This window comes from Hylaeus volcanicus, chromosome 2, assembly GCF_026283585.1.
Source record: "Hylaeus volcanicus isolate JK05 chromosome 2, UHH_iyHylVolc1.0_haploid, whole genome shotgun sequence".
NCBI lineage: Eukaryota > Metazoa > Arthropoda > Insecta > Hymenoptera > Colletidae > Hylaeus > Hylaeus volcanicus.
Genome location: NC_071977.1, coordinates 22,133,269 through 22,148,252, shown reverse-complemented (window position 1 = coordinate 22,148,252; position 14,984 = coordinate 22,133,269). Strand labels below are relative to the sequence as shown.

Below are 14,984 nucleotides of genomic sequence, written 5' to 3'. Positions count from 1 at the left end.
TTAACGTTATAGTCGTTGGCAATTTTAATAAAAAACCGAATAAAGTCTAGATACTTACATTTATGGCTCGTAGAGCGCCGCTCAATGAAATGATGGCTCGCCGTCACTGACTCTATTTCCGGTAACGATATATTTCATATAGTATATGATAATTAAAAAAAAAAAAAGAAAAAAAGAAAATCTGTAAACGCGCGAAAATTGTAGTCGGCGAACAAAAACTGACTCTAATTTCGCGATTGAAAATGTAGTAAGAATCATGATGTTTTAAAATGAATATTTAATACGCAAAAAACACTGACTCTATTTTTTCGCGTTTATCTAACATGAAAATGAGAATAAAAGATAGAAATCTACGAAGCAAACACTGATTCTAATGGCCGCATTGCGCGCGGTCACAAAATTCTCTGAAATGAAAGGTGATTAGTATATTGGGGGGGGGGGGGGGGGCCGGGGAGGGCACGCGATTTGAAAAAAAAAATCTTATTCGTTAGTCATGGTGTTATTTGTAATCAAAGTGTTGCCTGTGTAATACCCCGAATCTGGTAAGTATTATAGACATCTATTTAATTTTATTCTAAATGTAAGGTATAATAACGATTAATAATTACATTGAGAATTACCATTATTGTAAATAATTAATTATATTACATTATACCCAATTTTCCTTTAAACGTTTTTGCAGTGATCGTCGTCGTCCTTTCGTATTAATGGCGTCGTGAAAATTGGAAATCAAGAATTCTGAAAACAAAAGAAAAGGTCCAAAGTTAGACTTCATTAGGGTACATTAGCAACAAGTTAATTGAAAACAGTTTTATAAATAGATTTATAAAAAAGTTTTTCAAAATATTATGAAAGTTTAAAAAATATATCATTATTTTAATCAAAGTACACATTTGATATCGAATCAATCGAAACATTTCGTCAATTGCACGTCACTTGTCGCTTCGTACAAAATGGAACTTTCTGAGAAATAAATTTGAATTTTTCCGCGGTAATTACAGAATCAAAAGGAAATCGCGTGTTAAAAGCACTGAAAGAATTTATTCGCCAATAAGAAATGCTAATTGACTCACTATTTCGATTGATTCACTATTTCACTATTTCAATGCAATATTAAACGAATCGTTGCTTCTAAAAATCTCGATCGAAATATATATCGAATAGCCCTTTGCAATAATGGCGTCGCGTCGGTTATCGAAATTCAGAACGAACATTGAAAATTATAAAAAAAAGTTCAAAATTCGAAAGAAATAGTTACATCCGGTACACTATCATTTATGAATGAGCAATAAATTTATTAAAATTAGCTCGCGGAAAGTCTGATGCAATCCGAAAGGGTGTATGCATGTCCATTGGTACGTTGTAGAAAATCCGCGAAATCGATTTCGATTTTTTCGCGTCAATTGCAAAATCGATAGTTGTTAACACACGTTAATCGGCACTACAACTAGGTATTACACGAGGATCGATGATAACCCGAAGCAACGATTATTTGAATCTCGGAAGTATATATGGTAATTAATTAGGTGATCGGAAAACACGTGCACTCACCTCGAGACGCCGGGCGGAAAAGAACGGTTTGACTCCGTCTTGGAGCGTTGGGGATGGGGCGGACGTGGGCGTGGTGGGGGAGGACGATGTGATACGTCGAAAGACAATAACGTGATTGGTTGATCCGCTGATCTATTCGCGACAGTTTGAACACCTCGGCTAAACAAATTAATATTGCAAAATTAACAAAATGTATAAAGAAAACAAACTAAAATTTAATTTCCTCATATTTAATTACCTCTGTAGAATGCAATATTGCCTGTAACTTTTTCCATATTTCGTCGGAACTGAATTTCCAAGATTGATGAAAAGCCTAAGGGTTTCGAAAAAATTTGACAGTCGAATTTATTTGAATCCCAGAATCACTTTTTAGGCTCAAAATGCACAATAAAGTCATAGCCTGTTCAGAAAATCACCACTTAAAATATTTTTGCAAAATTGTTTATACAATGAAATATGTAAATCTAGTGACATTGTTTGCATAGGGACAGTGGTCATTGTTCCCCCACTATACCTAGTTAGATAATCTCGAGATGAACAAGTGTATGTGTCCGAACTAACTCTTTATGCTTTCTTTAATTTTTAATTCGCACTGTCTCCGCTGGATATCGCAGTTTGAACACAATGCAAATCACTAAGTATCATACACTGATACTACATGTATTATACACTTATTATACAATTCATCTGAAAGATTTGTTTATTCCCTCTTCGTAACGTCTCTTTTATTTCAAAATTGTTACTGTTCTATTGTCTCGTTATAGTGTTGTTAAGGTGCTGTCTATGTATACGTGTTCCATCTGGCCAAGATCTCGAAACACATGGACGTGGTGAGAACGAAAGTTAACGTATTGTCGATGTCGATAAAGAATTTTTTTTGGTGTGTATTCTACGTTCGCGAACTGTGTCTATTGCGATGACAAACGACTAAAGTGTCGAGGACTTTAAGGTTAGTAAAACGTAAACAGCGTCGTCCTTTGCTACCATGTTCACGAAACGCACGTGGACTCCGCGAATGTAAACACAGGGACGAACGACAGAGGTTCTATTGAATCTTTCCAACACCCTTGTGTCTACACACACTTGTTGACGATGCCTATATTATATCGTCGAAAACAAGTGTTATCTTTAGAAGTAATAAATATACTGTCTTTTATTTAAAGTAATAATTAAAGTTTTTCTATTTAAAAAATTTGAAAATTTTAAGCAGCTGAAAATTATTTAAGTAAAATAAATTTTTGTTTAAATAATACGAAAATCAAAATTCTAAAATAAATTTTGTATATTTTTAGGCTGACAATGTAGTGTTTTTAGGCATGTATACAGGGTGTCCCAAAAGTCGGGGAGGAGCCGGAAATGGGGGGTAGCTGAGACGATTCCGAACAACAATTTCCTTTGCAAAAATGTCGGATGGGGCTTCGTTAAGGAGATATTAAGAGAAAACCCCGACCAATCAGAGCGCGCGTAGACCGTTCGAGCGGCCGCGGTAGCGAAGGCTACGCGCTAGGCGGCAGCGTCAATGTCCTTCGATGCACGTCGAGTCACTTGTTCGCGTACAAGCGCGGCCGTCAGCGCGTAGCCTTCACTACCGCGTCCGCTCCAACGGTCTACACGCGCTCTGATTGGTCGGGGTTTTCTCTTAATATCTCCTTAACGAAGCCCCATCCGACATTTTTGCAAAGGAAATTGTTGTTCAGAATCGTCTCAGCTACCCCCCATTTCCGGCTCCTCCACGACTTTTGGGACACCCTGTATAACGACCGATCGTGCCAGGGGCAATATCAAGTTGTTCTACATATCGAGTCGCGCACCATCGAGGCAGTCATAAACGACATCTCACGTATGAAATATATGGGAGGGAGCAATTAATAGGTAATCTAATCGGACCAGGCAATTTTGTTCACATATTACTATTATTATTTTTATTACAATAAGTTATTAAATTATTTCTAGGAATAATTATGCATTGGAATGATAATGTCGCTTTCCGGTGCGACGAAATCCGAAGGGAAGAAAAGATGAGGAAAGATCGTGTTTAGATATAAGATACTTCAGAGACTGTGAACTCTTGGTTACTAGCATAGAGAAATATATATACATACGTGGCGAACAACATTCTGAAAGTCTGGCTATCAAATTAATAATAATGACGAAAAATATTACTTTTTATTTTCTAATATTTTTCTTTCAAGGAGATTCAATTTTTCCAGTTTCTTTAATTTTTTTATTCCAGAAGTTTCCACTTCCTTGGATGGTATGTGTGTAATATTAAGTTTAGGGAGTATCTTTTAACAAATTGCAGCATGTTTGGATCAGCAATTTGTAAAAGGATTTTACTTATTGAAAATACAGGGTGATCCGCTCGGTAGTAGACACAATGGACAACCACAACAATAGCCGACCGTCATTGTAGACTTTATGACGGTGGCAGTTTCTGCTCGGCAATATTTTTTATTTCACTTGCACCAAGGACCGAGCAATACGTCAACGGACCGCGTACAAGTTCGAACACGCAAAGGTTTGAAAACGCGCGACGTGCCCGCGCATACCTGCGGGATGTTACTTTACCGTCAGCCAGGTTGAAAAGTACAACGAGTGAAAAGTAGTACGAAATATAAATTCTTCGCTAATAAAATCGGTGATACGTCTAAAGTATATGTACATGTAGGACTGGAAACCCACTTTTCCTATGTTTATTTCGAATGTTTAAAGTTTCAAATTATGAAGGAAATTTTATATACCTGCAACTTTGAAAGTTATGCGAATTTCAAAAATCTTCAAACATTGCATTTTTTAATTGATTTATATTAGTTACATTAAGATGTTTTTAAAAATAAGTCGTACACAGTATTTTTTATTTTGGTCACAAGAAATTATTCTTCGCCACGCCCTTGTTACGGCACTGACATGCAGAACAAAATAGAGAAATAGAAGATAGCGCCATCTCGTTTTCATTGGGCAGTCGTGTATCTGTGGGTATTACTATTTCTATGTAGAAAAATCTGTTGTATACCGACCGGCCAAATCGGAGAGATCACGTGACATGTACACCCCTATAAAACGAAGGAGCCGTTGTACATTGGACTCAAGGTGAAAAAAATAAAAATATTTATATGTATGGAATTCCTATATTTTGACAAATTTTATGTTTTTATTTTTTATATTTAAAAATCTCTGAACATGGCACACTTTTTTTACATATTCTACGTAATAAATTGTCTGTTCCAACAAAAAAACATACTTATATATATATATATATACGGCACTGGTGACAACAATGGCGGCGAAGGAAGGAAGGAAATCAGTAACCCTATGTTTTTGAGACTGGAAATTGGTATTTTTGCACAAAAATTAATCTGTATGCAAAGTTTGTCGGAATTTTGAAAGAATCAAGTCTTGACATTTTGTTATAAACAAAAGTATCGGTATTTTTCAAAAGGTTCGCGAATGTGAATTTGTAAGCTTTCAGAAGACAAAAGGAAGCATATTGTACAGAGTGCTGTTAAAAACTGATATAAGCTCCATGTGTTTTTAAACAGCAAGATCAAAAAATTTCGAAAAAAGGAAAGATAAGTTAAATGTAATTTGTGTACGCGATATATTGGTCCAAGTGCCAGTAAGTGTATAGTACACTTGAATAAAACAATTGTCATTGTGTAATTCAACTTTCTTCTGTATACATTTGTTATATTTCAGAGAAGAGCTAAAGTTCTACCTAATAGGGTAAACAGTGCTTCTCATGGTACATTAAAATCAAATTAGTTTATTGTCGGATCAACCAATCAAATCGGTCAATAACGACTCAGTAAAAAGTTTGAAAGTTGAAACTGAAATTTCATTTTCATTATTTGTCATTTTTTATATTGCTTTTGTTAAAAGGAATAAAAATAGCAATTTTATTAAACTTCTTGTTTGCAATGAAACAGGCTTTTGGTATTATTCAATCAAATAAATTAATGTATTATGAAATAGTAATTTAAAAACTGTCCTAAAAAAGAACTAAACAAATGTGCTATTTTTCTCATATTTATTTATGTGTATTGTTTCAGTCAACAATGTAAAAAAGCATGAGTTTAAATCTGAAATAATAATAGTCGATGAAATTAGAAAAATCAAAAAGAAAATCGTAGTATATATAAAGATGTATTTACTTATAATTGCATAATTCAGCCTTGTATGGCCAAATATTGCACTACATTTTGACTACCTTTGCAAGCTCTACTTGTTAATATATTCATTTCACGCCCAACTCTTTACTCATAAAGTTGTTGTGTGCAAATATGACTTAAACAATGCACAGAACTTAGCAAAGATTAATCGAGATCAACGTGAAATAAACATTTTGTAAGCAAAGCTTGCAAGTACATTAGCGACAAGCTTTTTCTTGTCTGTTGATCGTATGACAATCTTAAACATTATCAGTCTACAAAGTTATACTAAACTTTTTGCTTACATAAAAGTATTTAGATACAGTTGTCATAACAATATCAGCAAAGTATCATGCATTCCCACAAACAATGCATGTAATATGTACATCACTCTATGATTAAAAATCCATTATTTTCACGCTGCATTCATACCACGCAGCGATTGCTGTATATACTTAACTCTATTTGGTATGCATTTATCAGCTATATTTTCACCTTTCATTATTTTAAAAACTTCTAATCGTTTCGTAATGACGAGATTGATGACAATATTTTGTATTTCGTTAATTTCTTTATATAAATCGAATTCCGCACTTTTTTTATATTTAAAAAAAGTTTCTGTACACTTTTACACTGCTTAAAATCGGAGTATCTTTAGTAATACGAAGCAATATTTAAAAAATGTTCAATTTATATTGTTGCATCACGTATTCAATAACACTGTTGATAAAAATGCATATTCATGCAATGCAAATCATTGTTAGCATGGATTCTTTAAAATTAAAAAACAAAAAAGAATACTATCATGCGTATGTATAGTATGTATACGTGTGTATAAAATTTGTTGTGATTAAGTTCAACCTTGTTGATTCACATGTATTAAAAAATTTTGTTTATAATTTCATGAAAAAAATGTATAATTCATTGCAATGAATATGTTGTATGTGTATTACATGAGGCTTTAAATTCATCAATTGTAGTTCTGTAATAATCAGCAAACCAAGTTCATTTCTATACTTCCAGTTTAACACTATGCAATTATTCATTGATTTTTATATTGCATTTAAAACACAATGCAGGCTAATTTGTTGCACTGTCTGCCATTCTGTACTACTTCAAGATTTATCTTCATAACTTTTATAAGTTTCTCTTTTTCTCAAAGCGATTTTGTAATATTGTTAAATAATCGTTTACCCCACCAAGATTCCAAATCGAATGGTTTAAAGTCTGAAACATCATAATTTGTAGTTAAAACAGAAAGAATATCATTTCATTTATCTTATAATATTTAATATTTCACAAAAATTTTTATTTTTATTTGAAAAAAAAAATAGAATAACTAACCTTGTAGATTATCATTTGGTTCACCATCATTATAGTATACTATAGAATTAGGACCTGAAACATAGAAAATATTATAATTTAATTACGAGTATTTTATAAAATTTTAAAGTGTTCTATGATAAATGCAGTCTTTTATATAAGTAAAATTATAAATATTTGGATATATTTAAACAAAAATGAAGGAATATATAAAATTCATTAACAACATTTAAATATCACTTACTGGAGGGTTCTGAACAATCTGAACCATCTGAAGATTCGCTTCTTTGCCTTGTATTCACTTGATTCCATGCTAACAAATAAAAAGTATAAACATAATATACTTGATAAAACTATGCAATATTGGATAAATTATGCAGTATAGATTTTATAAGTTGCATTTTTTTGCATTTTATTGAATTAAAGTCAATATTATTTTGTCTAGCTTTTTTATAATTTTTAAAATTATGTACAAACAAATACATACATTCATAAACAAATTTAATAAGTTCCTCATGTTGTGGTGTAATAACTTCTTGCATTTGATGCCTTTGTGAATTGAGTTTAGATTTTCCATTCATGTGAAAGACTGGCTTGGGCACATGGCTGTGAAATTTAACATTGATGTTACTATGTGTAGAAGCATACAGAAATATTCTTATATTATGTTATGTAAACATTTTTAAAGTATATGATATTTATGCACGTCATTTCGTGAATTACAATTTATATATTTCAAAAATTATGACATACAGATTAAATCTGTTTGTTTTTGTCGGAAAATTATGAATTGCGTAATGCTTAAAGTACAAAGAGAGAGGGAGAAAAGGAACGAAGTAGGGTTAAGATGGGTTAGGGCACTACTTACCGGGTGGTCTCGTGGTCATCATCGGGATCCGCTTTTCTCGTTAAATCGCGCAAGGTTTCCAGCCTTTCGAGATTTTGACTGATTCCTGAAAAACGATGGTCTTCGATAGAACCGATGTCACGATCGTTTACATTTTCGAGCACATGTAAAATATAATCATACTTCGGATACTAGTACCTCTTCGTGTCTTGGCGACAATTTTGCTAGGTCCTTTTGATACAGTATACATATTCCTCGTGAGAAGAGCACAAAATTAACTGCGTACTCGATTTGCGATGCCAGACCATCCGAGAATTATCTTAAGTTTTTAGTTTAGAATGAAGTAATTTTCGAGAAACTCCTAACACTTCCGAATGGATCAACCGCACGGGTTGAAATGATCAGCATGAAATACACGATGGGTGAACCACGTGACCTTAGCTCCTGGTATCGCTTGCACTAAATATATATATGTAGTCAGGGACATATGCATATATGCATATCAATGGAACAAATTTGAAAAAGTCCTATGTAAGTATACGTGCATACTTGCGTACATTCTTACTACATACAATGATCTACTGGAAACAATTGACCATTCATTATCGCTACTAGTGACAAGGTATACTTATTTAAATATATTTAAAAAATTGCTTCATTTTAAAAAAAATATTCAGATTTATTTAGTTAATTACTTTTAATACCAATATCGTTATAAAGCAGATTGTATAATTGTGTATTTAATGCTAATCAAAAATTATAATTTTATCAAAGAAAAATAGAATCTTCGTTGTTATAAAATTTTTTCATACATTCTTATGTAATACATGATAATGTATTTTACTAGCAAGTAACAAAACAATTCGAACTGTAGAGATGTCATTAATATAAATTTGATATTAACTATAAGTAAAAGGTTTTTCAATCTTCATTGATTTACAAATTTTTTAAATTAATAATTATATAATATCAAGTACTAATTTATATAATTGTAATCCCAAGGATAACGCAGTATTACTGTTTTGCACAATACATATTTTGTTATATTGTTTAGCTCTACGAATCGTAATTTCATTTTTTCGTATGAACAAATTATCATTAACACATTGGGAATATTAGGAAATCTTTGTTATGGATAAACAAATGATCCATACCATTTAACAAACTTGTAATTCTAGAAGTACAAATTCATTTGTGTAAATATGAAATAATTATATGAAACGGAATAATAACCCTGGAAGTATATAATTTACAAGCTTGATTCAGTTTACTTATACGTGTAAACTATCAATGCCGTTCACATAAAGAAATTTAGGCTTTTTTTAAAATCCTGATATATATGAAAAACATTCAGGACTTCATATGTTCTGCAGTAATAAAATTGAATACGTTCAGTGCTGTGATGATTTTTGCACTGTACGCAAAAGTAATATATTTTTAGCAAAAATGTGATATAAAATCAAATATTGAAACACAATGTTGTATAATTGCTATCTTCCAAATTTTTATCACATTTTAAAAATTATGAAACGAATATTGATGCTTCTTATGACATTGGGCATATTTTTAAAAATAAGATGATACTTAAAATCACAAACATAAAATTTCTTATTACCAATCGTATTCCTATATTATAATTTCAGAATATATTAATTATTTGCAATATCAGTACATAATTATAACACTTCTAGTAATAATAATAATAATAATAATATATTACTCTATAATAATAATAATACTTTTATAAAAATCAAAAGTACTATGATAGTAATTACATAGCATATTTATATAGAATAACGAATAATCGGGACACAATTAAATTTAACATAGAAAAATACTTCCATCTATAGTTCGATGAAGTCAATTATTTAATGAAATATTCATTTCTTTGCATTTGAATCTGCAAATTTAAAAAATGCAAGTGTATTATACTTTTCATATAGCTTCAAGGCATGACATAACACATTGTGATATATATGTTATTTTGAATACAATGTGTTCTTTATATACATATAACATAAATTAGTATTCCTATTTTAGTATTACATAATGCTTACGCGTATTACGGTTATTTTAATCGTAAAATAAGTTATTCATTGTTATTTAATTTTTACAACATACAGAAATGATAATTTACGATCGTGTGGTATCAATTACATTCTTAAGTACATGTAAGCGCAAAGCACGTTCCCTTCCTTAATTCTTTCTTTTGTTTCTGATTTATTTTGTCATTGCTCCTAATATCAAGTGTTAATAGAAACATTTATTTATTAGACAGAGGTATGTGATGATTCGATCAACTCAACATTCATTTCTACATTCTGTAAAAAAACTCAAATGTTAAAGCACTCCTTAAAGAGCAAATAAAGATTTGTCTTGATCTTTGTTAATTTGACGTTGAATGTTTGCATTGCCAGAATTCGTAGTACTTCCAGTGGCAGCAGTTGTTGTAGGCAGAGTTGGTAAAGCTTCAGCAGCAGCAGCTCTTTCTGCTAAGAAACGTTCAAATTCGGACGATGTTAATGATTCTTGATCGCCATGTGCTCCTGGCTAAAAAAAATTATCTGTTAAAAATTTTTAGCTTAATGGTGAGTTGCATCAGACAGCATAATTAAAAATATTTCGAGTTTGGGTAAATTAAAATAATGTTAAGCAATTTTAAAACGTTTCTGTTTTCAAAAAATTAATTTTATTATTGCACATGACTCACCGTGTGATCTAACCAGGCTGCCATTTCATTAAATTCAGATTCCCGGTTTAGCTAAATATTAACACAAGGAAAACAAATAAAAACGAACACATCGAACAAAATACGAAACAAATTATATAGTATATCTAGGCAAAAAATAAAGCATAAGGGAACATAAGAAAAAATAAAACATTCCATGCTCTAAAAAGCTATACAGCAAAGGAAAGCAGCAATTTCCTATTGGAGTTATCGAATTAATAAGAATAAGATGCTTAAGTATCATAAAGGTTATTAAATTGTAGCATTCTTACCTTTCTCTAGATTGGATAATTTTAAAGATCTTTGTATCAATTTGTAACTGAATTATTGAAAAATGTAGAGCATTGCAACAATAAAATTCAATAAAAATTGGTAAAAAATATTTTAGTGCTTGTAATAAACTTATCTTTCTTTAACTAAATAAATAATTAATAATACTTAAATAGTGGTATTGACTAATGTTTTGCAGTAATGAATATAGTAAGGGTAGGGGTTACGCACAGAAGAAGCAGTAGTAGAAGCAGCTGTAGAAGCAGTCTGCTGGGGAGTTTTAGGATTATTGCGATTGAGTATCGCTGTACTGAGGCTTCCTCCGCTCACCTGTTCCAAATTATCCTCATATTTGCTACCACTGTAATAAAGATAAGTTAGTAGTATTCAATCTACAATTGTTAAAAATTTCGAAACTCAATCTAATCTTAGAAACCTGTTCTTTGTAGTTTCATAAGTCGCGTTACGAGATTGTGCAAACATATCAAACTCATCACTGTCGCCTTCCTTCTTTTCCTTTCGTCCTGTCCTACTTTTATCGCCACTCTCAGAAACAGCTGTAATTCAATACAAAATATTATATTACATCTCCTATTCGCTAGAAATACAACTGGTATGTGAAAACTATTTTATACGAGACATGTTGTATTTGAAGGCATTTACAAAATAGAAGTCCTTCGTTATTTTCATGTTTTGTATTTTTCGAAATTTTTTAAACAGCATTATATGTTTTTTTAATACTATATATTAGCCAGTAAAAAGACAAATATAATTAACTTTATCAAAGTGATCACAAAGTGAGATTAATAAGTCACAATAATAATTGGTGAATACAAGGAGCTAGCCATTACTAACTGTAAATTATAATCGCTTTACAAACAAACAAAATTAAAAGAAGTGTCAAGGTTATATCAAGGTTATCTGTTACTGATACATTGAATTAAGAAATAAAACAGTCTTTGTTATAATTAAAAGTACAAGTGGTTTCAGCTGATAATTATGATTGATTCATCCTATATAGATATATGTGTATATATAGACATATAATGCATACCCATTCCTGTCATTTGCTTTTCCAAAGCATCAGTTTCATCAGATAAGTCTATAAGAGAATCAGCTTCTTGTTTATTAGTTGATGAAGTAGAATCCACATTTTGTGGATGACCAATTGTTTGTGCCAAAATAGTGCTTGCAGCTACTGCTTTATTTTTCGTATAACGTGAATAACGCAGAAATAAATTATTTAATTCATCGTTGATACGTAATAATTCTGCTGTCATTTCATCGTGTGCTAACTTGCCAATTAAATCAACAACTCGCTCTTGCATTGCTTTGCACGTGGAATGAAGTTCCTGCAAACATTAAAATTCTTAAAGTGATATCAAATTATTGTTTTACAATTGTATAAATTAAATATTGATTTAAAGCGAAAAAGATATTTCCTACTCTTCAGAAAACAAATAAGTTATATTCATACGGTTAAAAGTTCAAGGTCTGCTGCTTCTGGTTGTTGATTATTGCTTTGATCTGGGCTTGTAAAATATGTCAACATTTCTGATAAAACACGCATGTTCCCTTGTACAACATCAAGTTCACTTTGTAATTTAGCCAATTGTTGTTCATTCAATTGGGTTACTTGTCCTGACAATTGATTTTGAGGTACTTGGACTTGCGTTGCCAAAGGAGTTACCGATGGCAGTTCAGTTGCAGATACATTTATAATACTTTGTTCTGATTCAGGTACACTCTGCAACATTAATGACAATAAAAGATGCAATATTATGTTACATTTATTGTTTATGATATTATAATAATCTTACTCTCTCTGGAGTAATGATGGGTGCCATGGCATCTAAATCAGTCATTGGAAATTGTATGCCTTTTAATTTTAGTTCTTGATAAACTTGAACAACACCTTGAGTATGTGGTTGGTGACGGAATGTTTCTGCCCATGATTGAATCAAACTTAAGACTTTCTCTTGTACTGCTGTGGGTGGTTCATTTTTTGGTCCAATTAATTTAAACAATTCTTGTACAAACTCTCGCGAACAAGCGAGAGCATGGAAATGTTTCCCACAATTTTTTACACATGTTTCCAATACCTAGTACAGTAATGTCATTGCATTAAAATAATGTATGATTATTTATTGTAAATTAATAATCTAATCTGAAAATCTATGATTAATTTAATAAGGGAATATAAAAAAAAAAATGTAAAACATTAAGTGTAGACAGTTGAAAATTATAGATACATAAATAAATACAGTTATCTATAATGCAACTTGCGCTATATAAAAACTGAAAGCTTTAACAAATTTATTTTTTACTTTAACAAGTGAATAAAAAAAAAAATATCTTGTATCACTATTTAATTATAGAAAGAAATTTCATCATATTATATATATATTTTATGTAAAATGTAAATGTTTCCAAATATTTAAGTACTAACAGTAAGGGTATACATGACTATAGTGTAATTCTTTCCTACAGCCTGATTGAGCCTACGCTTAATTGCTTTAATTGCGTCTCTTGGCCCATCCTCTGTTTCATTTATTATATCACATATTTCTATGTTAAGTGCCCAATTCTCACTTGGCAAACTACCATCTGTAGCTTGTTCTGGAATAAACAAATTGCGATAATATATACACCATTAATTATCATTTTTCTTTTTTTCATATAAAATGTTTAACAAGTTATGCATCATGACATTATAGACGTTTGATATGATACACACATAGAAGAAATTGATAGTCATATAAACATTCGTATCTACTAACATACAGGTAATACTCTATAAGATTTACGCTTATAAATTGATTAGCCATTTGTGTTGAACTAATCGTAGTGAAATAATTATTAAATGTAAATAAGAAATTTACCTATCTTCTGGCCTACTGGTGTTGAAAACGGATTAACATTCACCCCAAAAAATGACATTGTTGCGCAATATATGAAACTGTATTAAGATTCGTTAACGTTGCTATGACTTAATTGTGCATATATAAGGCACGTTACAAATTTTGTTAGAAACAATATATGATAATAATTTACAACTTTCTTGTTCCACTGAATGACAGTATCATATGACCCCGCACAACGATAAAGGTAGACGTCAAAGTGTCAGAAACACCAACCAATCATGTGTACCTCTAATGTATTGTGTTATGATTGGTCGTAACTTTATGTTCCAGTATGCAATTTACTCCGGGGTTTAAAGAACAAAAACAATTCTTTCGAATCGAGATTAGTTTATCGATAAGTTTTGAGGCTGAAAGATAAGTAAGTCTTTGCAAATTGTATGTATCTACAAAAGTTATATACTTTATCCAGCGAGACTATAGAACTCAAGCCAGAGAAGCGCGATGGGGTTCTTTTTAATACCAACATGGCCGCTGTCTACATTAATTAGAGATCAGAGAGATCAGAGGGTCTCGAATATTAATTATGCGTTATTGATACAGAAAAGGAATGCAATTATGTATAAAGATTTAAATTTTACATATGTAGCATTCTTGTGTGCATTCCCTCTTTTGAAGCTCTTGAATAATTGTTTGTAGATTTTTAAATAAATCTAAACTGAAACTGGATAAACATTGCATTTTGAATTGTAAATAGATTCTTACACCTTAGGAACGATTATTTTATACTTATGAATATTGAAGAATTCTTATAATCTAATAAGTAGTATAAGTAGCATAAAAGATTGTAACATATGTTATTATATATGTATTACATATGTAATAGTAGTACAATAAAATAACTATACGATTTAATAAATATAATAAAATAAGTATAATAGAATAATGTACAACTGGTATAGTAACACAATAAAATAATTAGGAAAATATACCATAAATTTTGTTTTTTAATAAAACACAAATAATATAGAATATATCCGATTGTTTTATTTTAAATAAAAGAATATATGACTACAATTAAATGTAAAAAATTATGTTTAAGTATACGTCATGATTACTCTGAAAGGAGTATTTTGTTATTACAAAATGAAATCCTGAAACCTTGAAACCTTTTGGAAAACCCTTTACAACACGTATAATAATATAATTACGTACGTATAGTATGTTTCGCATATGTTTTCAAAGTGAAAATTATA

General features: G+C 30.8%; 2 protein-coding genes and 2 long non-coding RNA genes across 11 annotated transcripts; 1 reads left to right on the top strand and 3 right to left on the bottom strand.

The window, feature by feature from the left end:
• Positions 1-496: 496 nt before the first annotated feature.
• LOC128872398 (uncharacterized) lies at positions 497-2,539 on the bottom strand. Its single transcript, XR_008456179.1, has 4 exons — positions 2,066-2,539; positions 1,790-1,951; positions 1,552-1,710; positions 497-738 (listed from the first exon to the last, which is right to left on the bottom strand). It is a non-coding gene; the product is annotated as an uncharacterized LOC128872398 (long non-coding RNA).
• A 2,110-nt stretch (positions 2,540-4,649) lies between these two features.
• On the top strand, positions 4,650-5,474 carry LOC128872054 (uncharacterized). The gene is made up of 2 exons (XR_008456088.1): positions 4,650-5,167; positions 5,248-5,474. It is a non-coding gene; the product is annotated as an uncharacterized LOC128872054 (long non-coding RNA).
• Positions 5,475-5,678: 204 nt separating this feature from the next.
• LOC128872053 (mapk-regulated corepressor-interacting protein 1-like) lies at positions 5,679-8,359 on the bottom strand. Of its 2 annotated transcripts, none has more exons than XM_054114355.1 (6): positions 8,053-8,359; positions 7,891-7,975; positions 7,510-7,628; positions 7,267-7,335; positions 7,044-7,097; positions 5,679-6,926 (listed from the first exon to the last, which is right to left on the bottom strand). In XM_054114355.1, exons 1-6 carry the CDS (start codon positions 8,117-8,119, stop codon positions 6,856-6,858), a joined length of 465 nt encoding a protein of 154 aa, XP_053970330.1. In that variant the 5' UTR covers positions 8,120-8,359; the 3' UTR covers positions 5,679-6,855. The 2 variants fall into 2 exon arrangements, with proteins under 2 accessions (XP_053970330.1, XP_053970331.1); XM_054114356.1 differs by having other exon boundaries at positions 8,068-8,311.
• A 219-nt stretch (positions 8,360-8,578) lies between these two features.
• Positions 8,579-14,474, bottom strand: LOC128872052 (TOM1-like protein 2). 7 transcript variants are annotated; one of them, XM_054114348.1, is made up of 9 exons: positions 13,750-14,471; positions 13,317-13,486; positions 12,688-12,969; positions 12,345-12,614; positions 11,922-12,219; positions 11,304-11,424; positions 11,198-11,228; positions 10,580-10,630; positions 8,579-10,419 (listed from the first exon to the last, which is right to left on the bottom strand). In XM_054114348.1, the coding sequence occupies exons 1-9, from the start codon at positions 13,805-13,807 to the stop codon at positions 10,222-10,224; spliced, it is 1,479 nt and encodes a 492-aa protein (XP_053970323.1). In that variant the 5' UTR covers positions 13,808-14,471; the 3' UTR covers positions 8,579-10,221. The 7 variants fall into 7 exon arrangements, with proteins under 7 accessions (XP_053970323.1, XP_053970321.1, XP_053970324.1 ...); XM_054114346.1 differs by having other exon boundaries at positions 11,099-11,228; positions 13,750-14,465; XM_054114354.1 differs by having other exon boundaries at positions 10,240-10,415; positions 13,750-14,474.
• Positions 14,475-14,984: the final 510 nt, after the last annotated feature.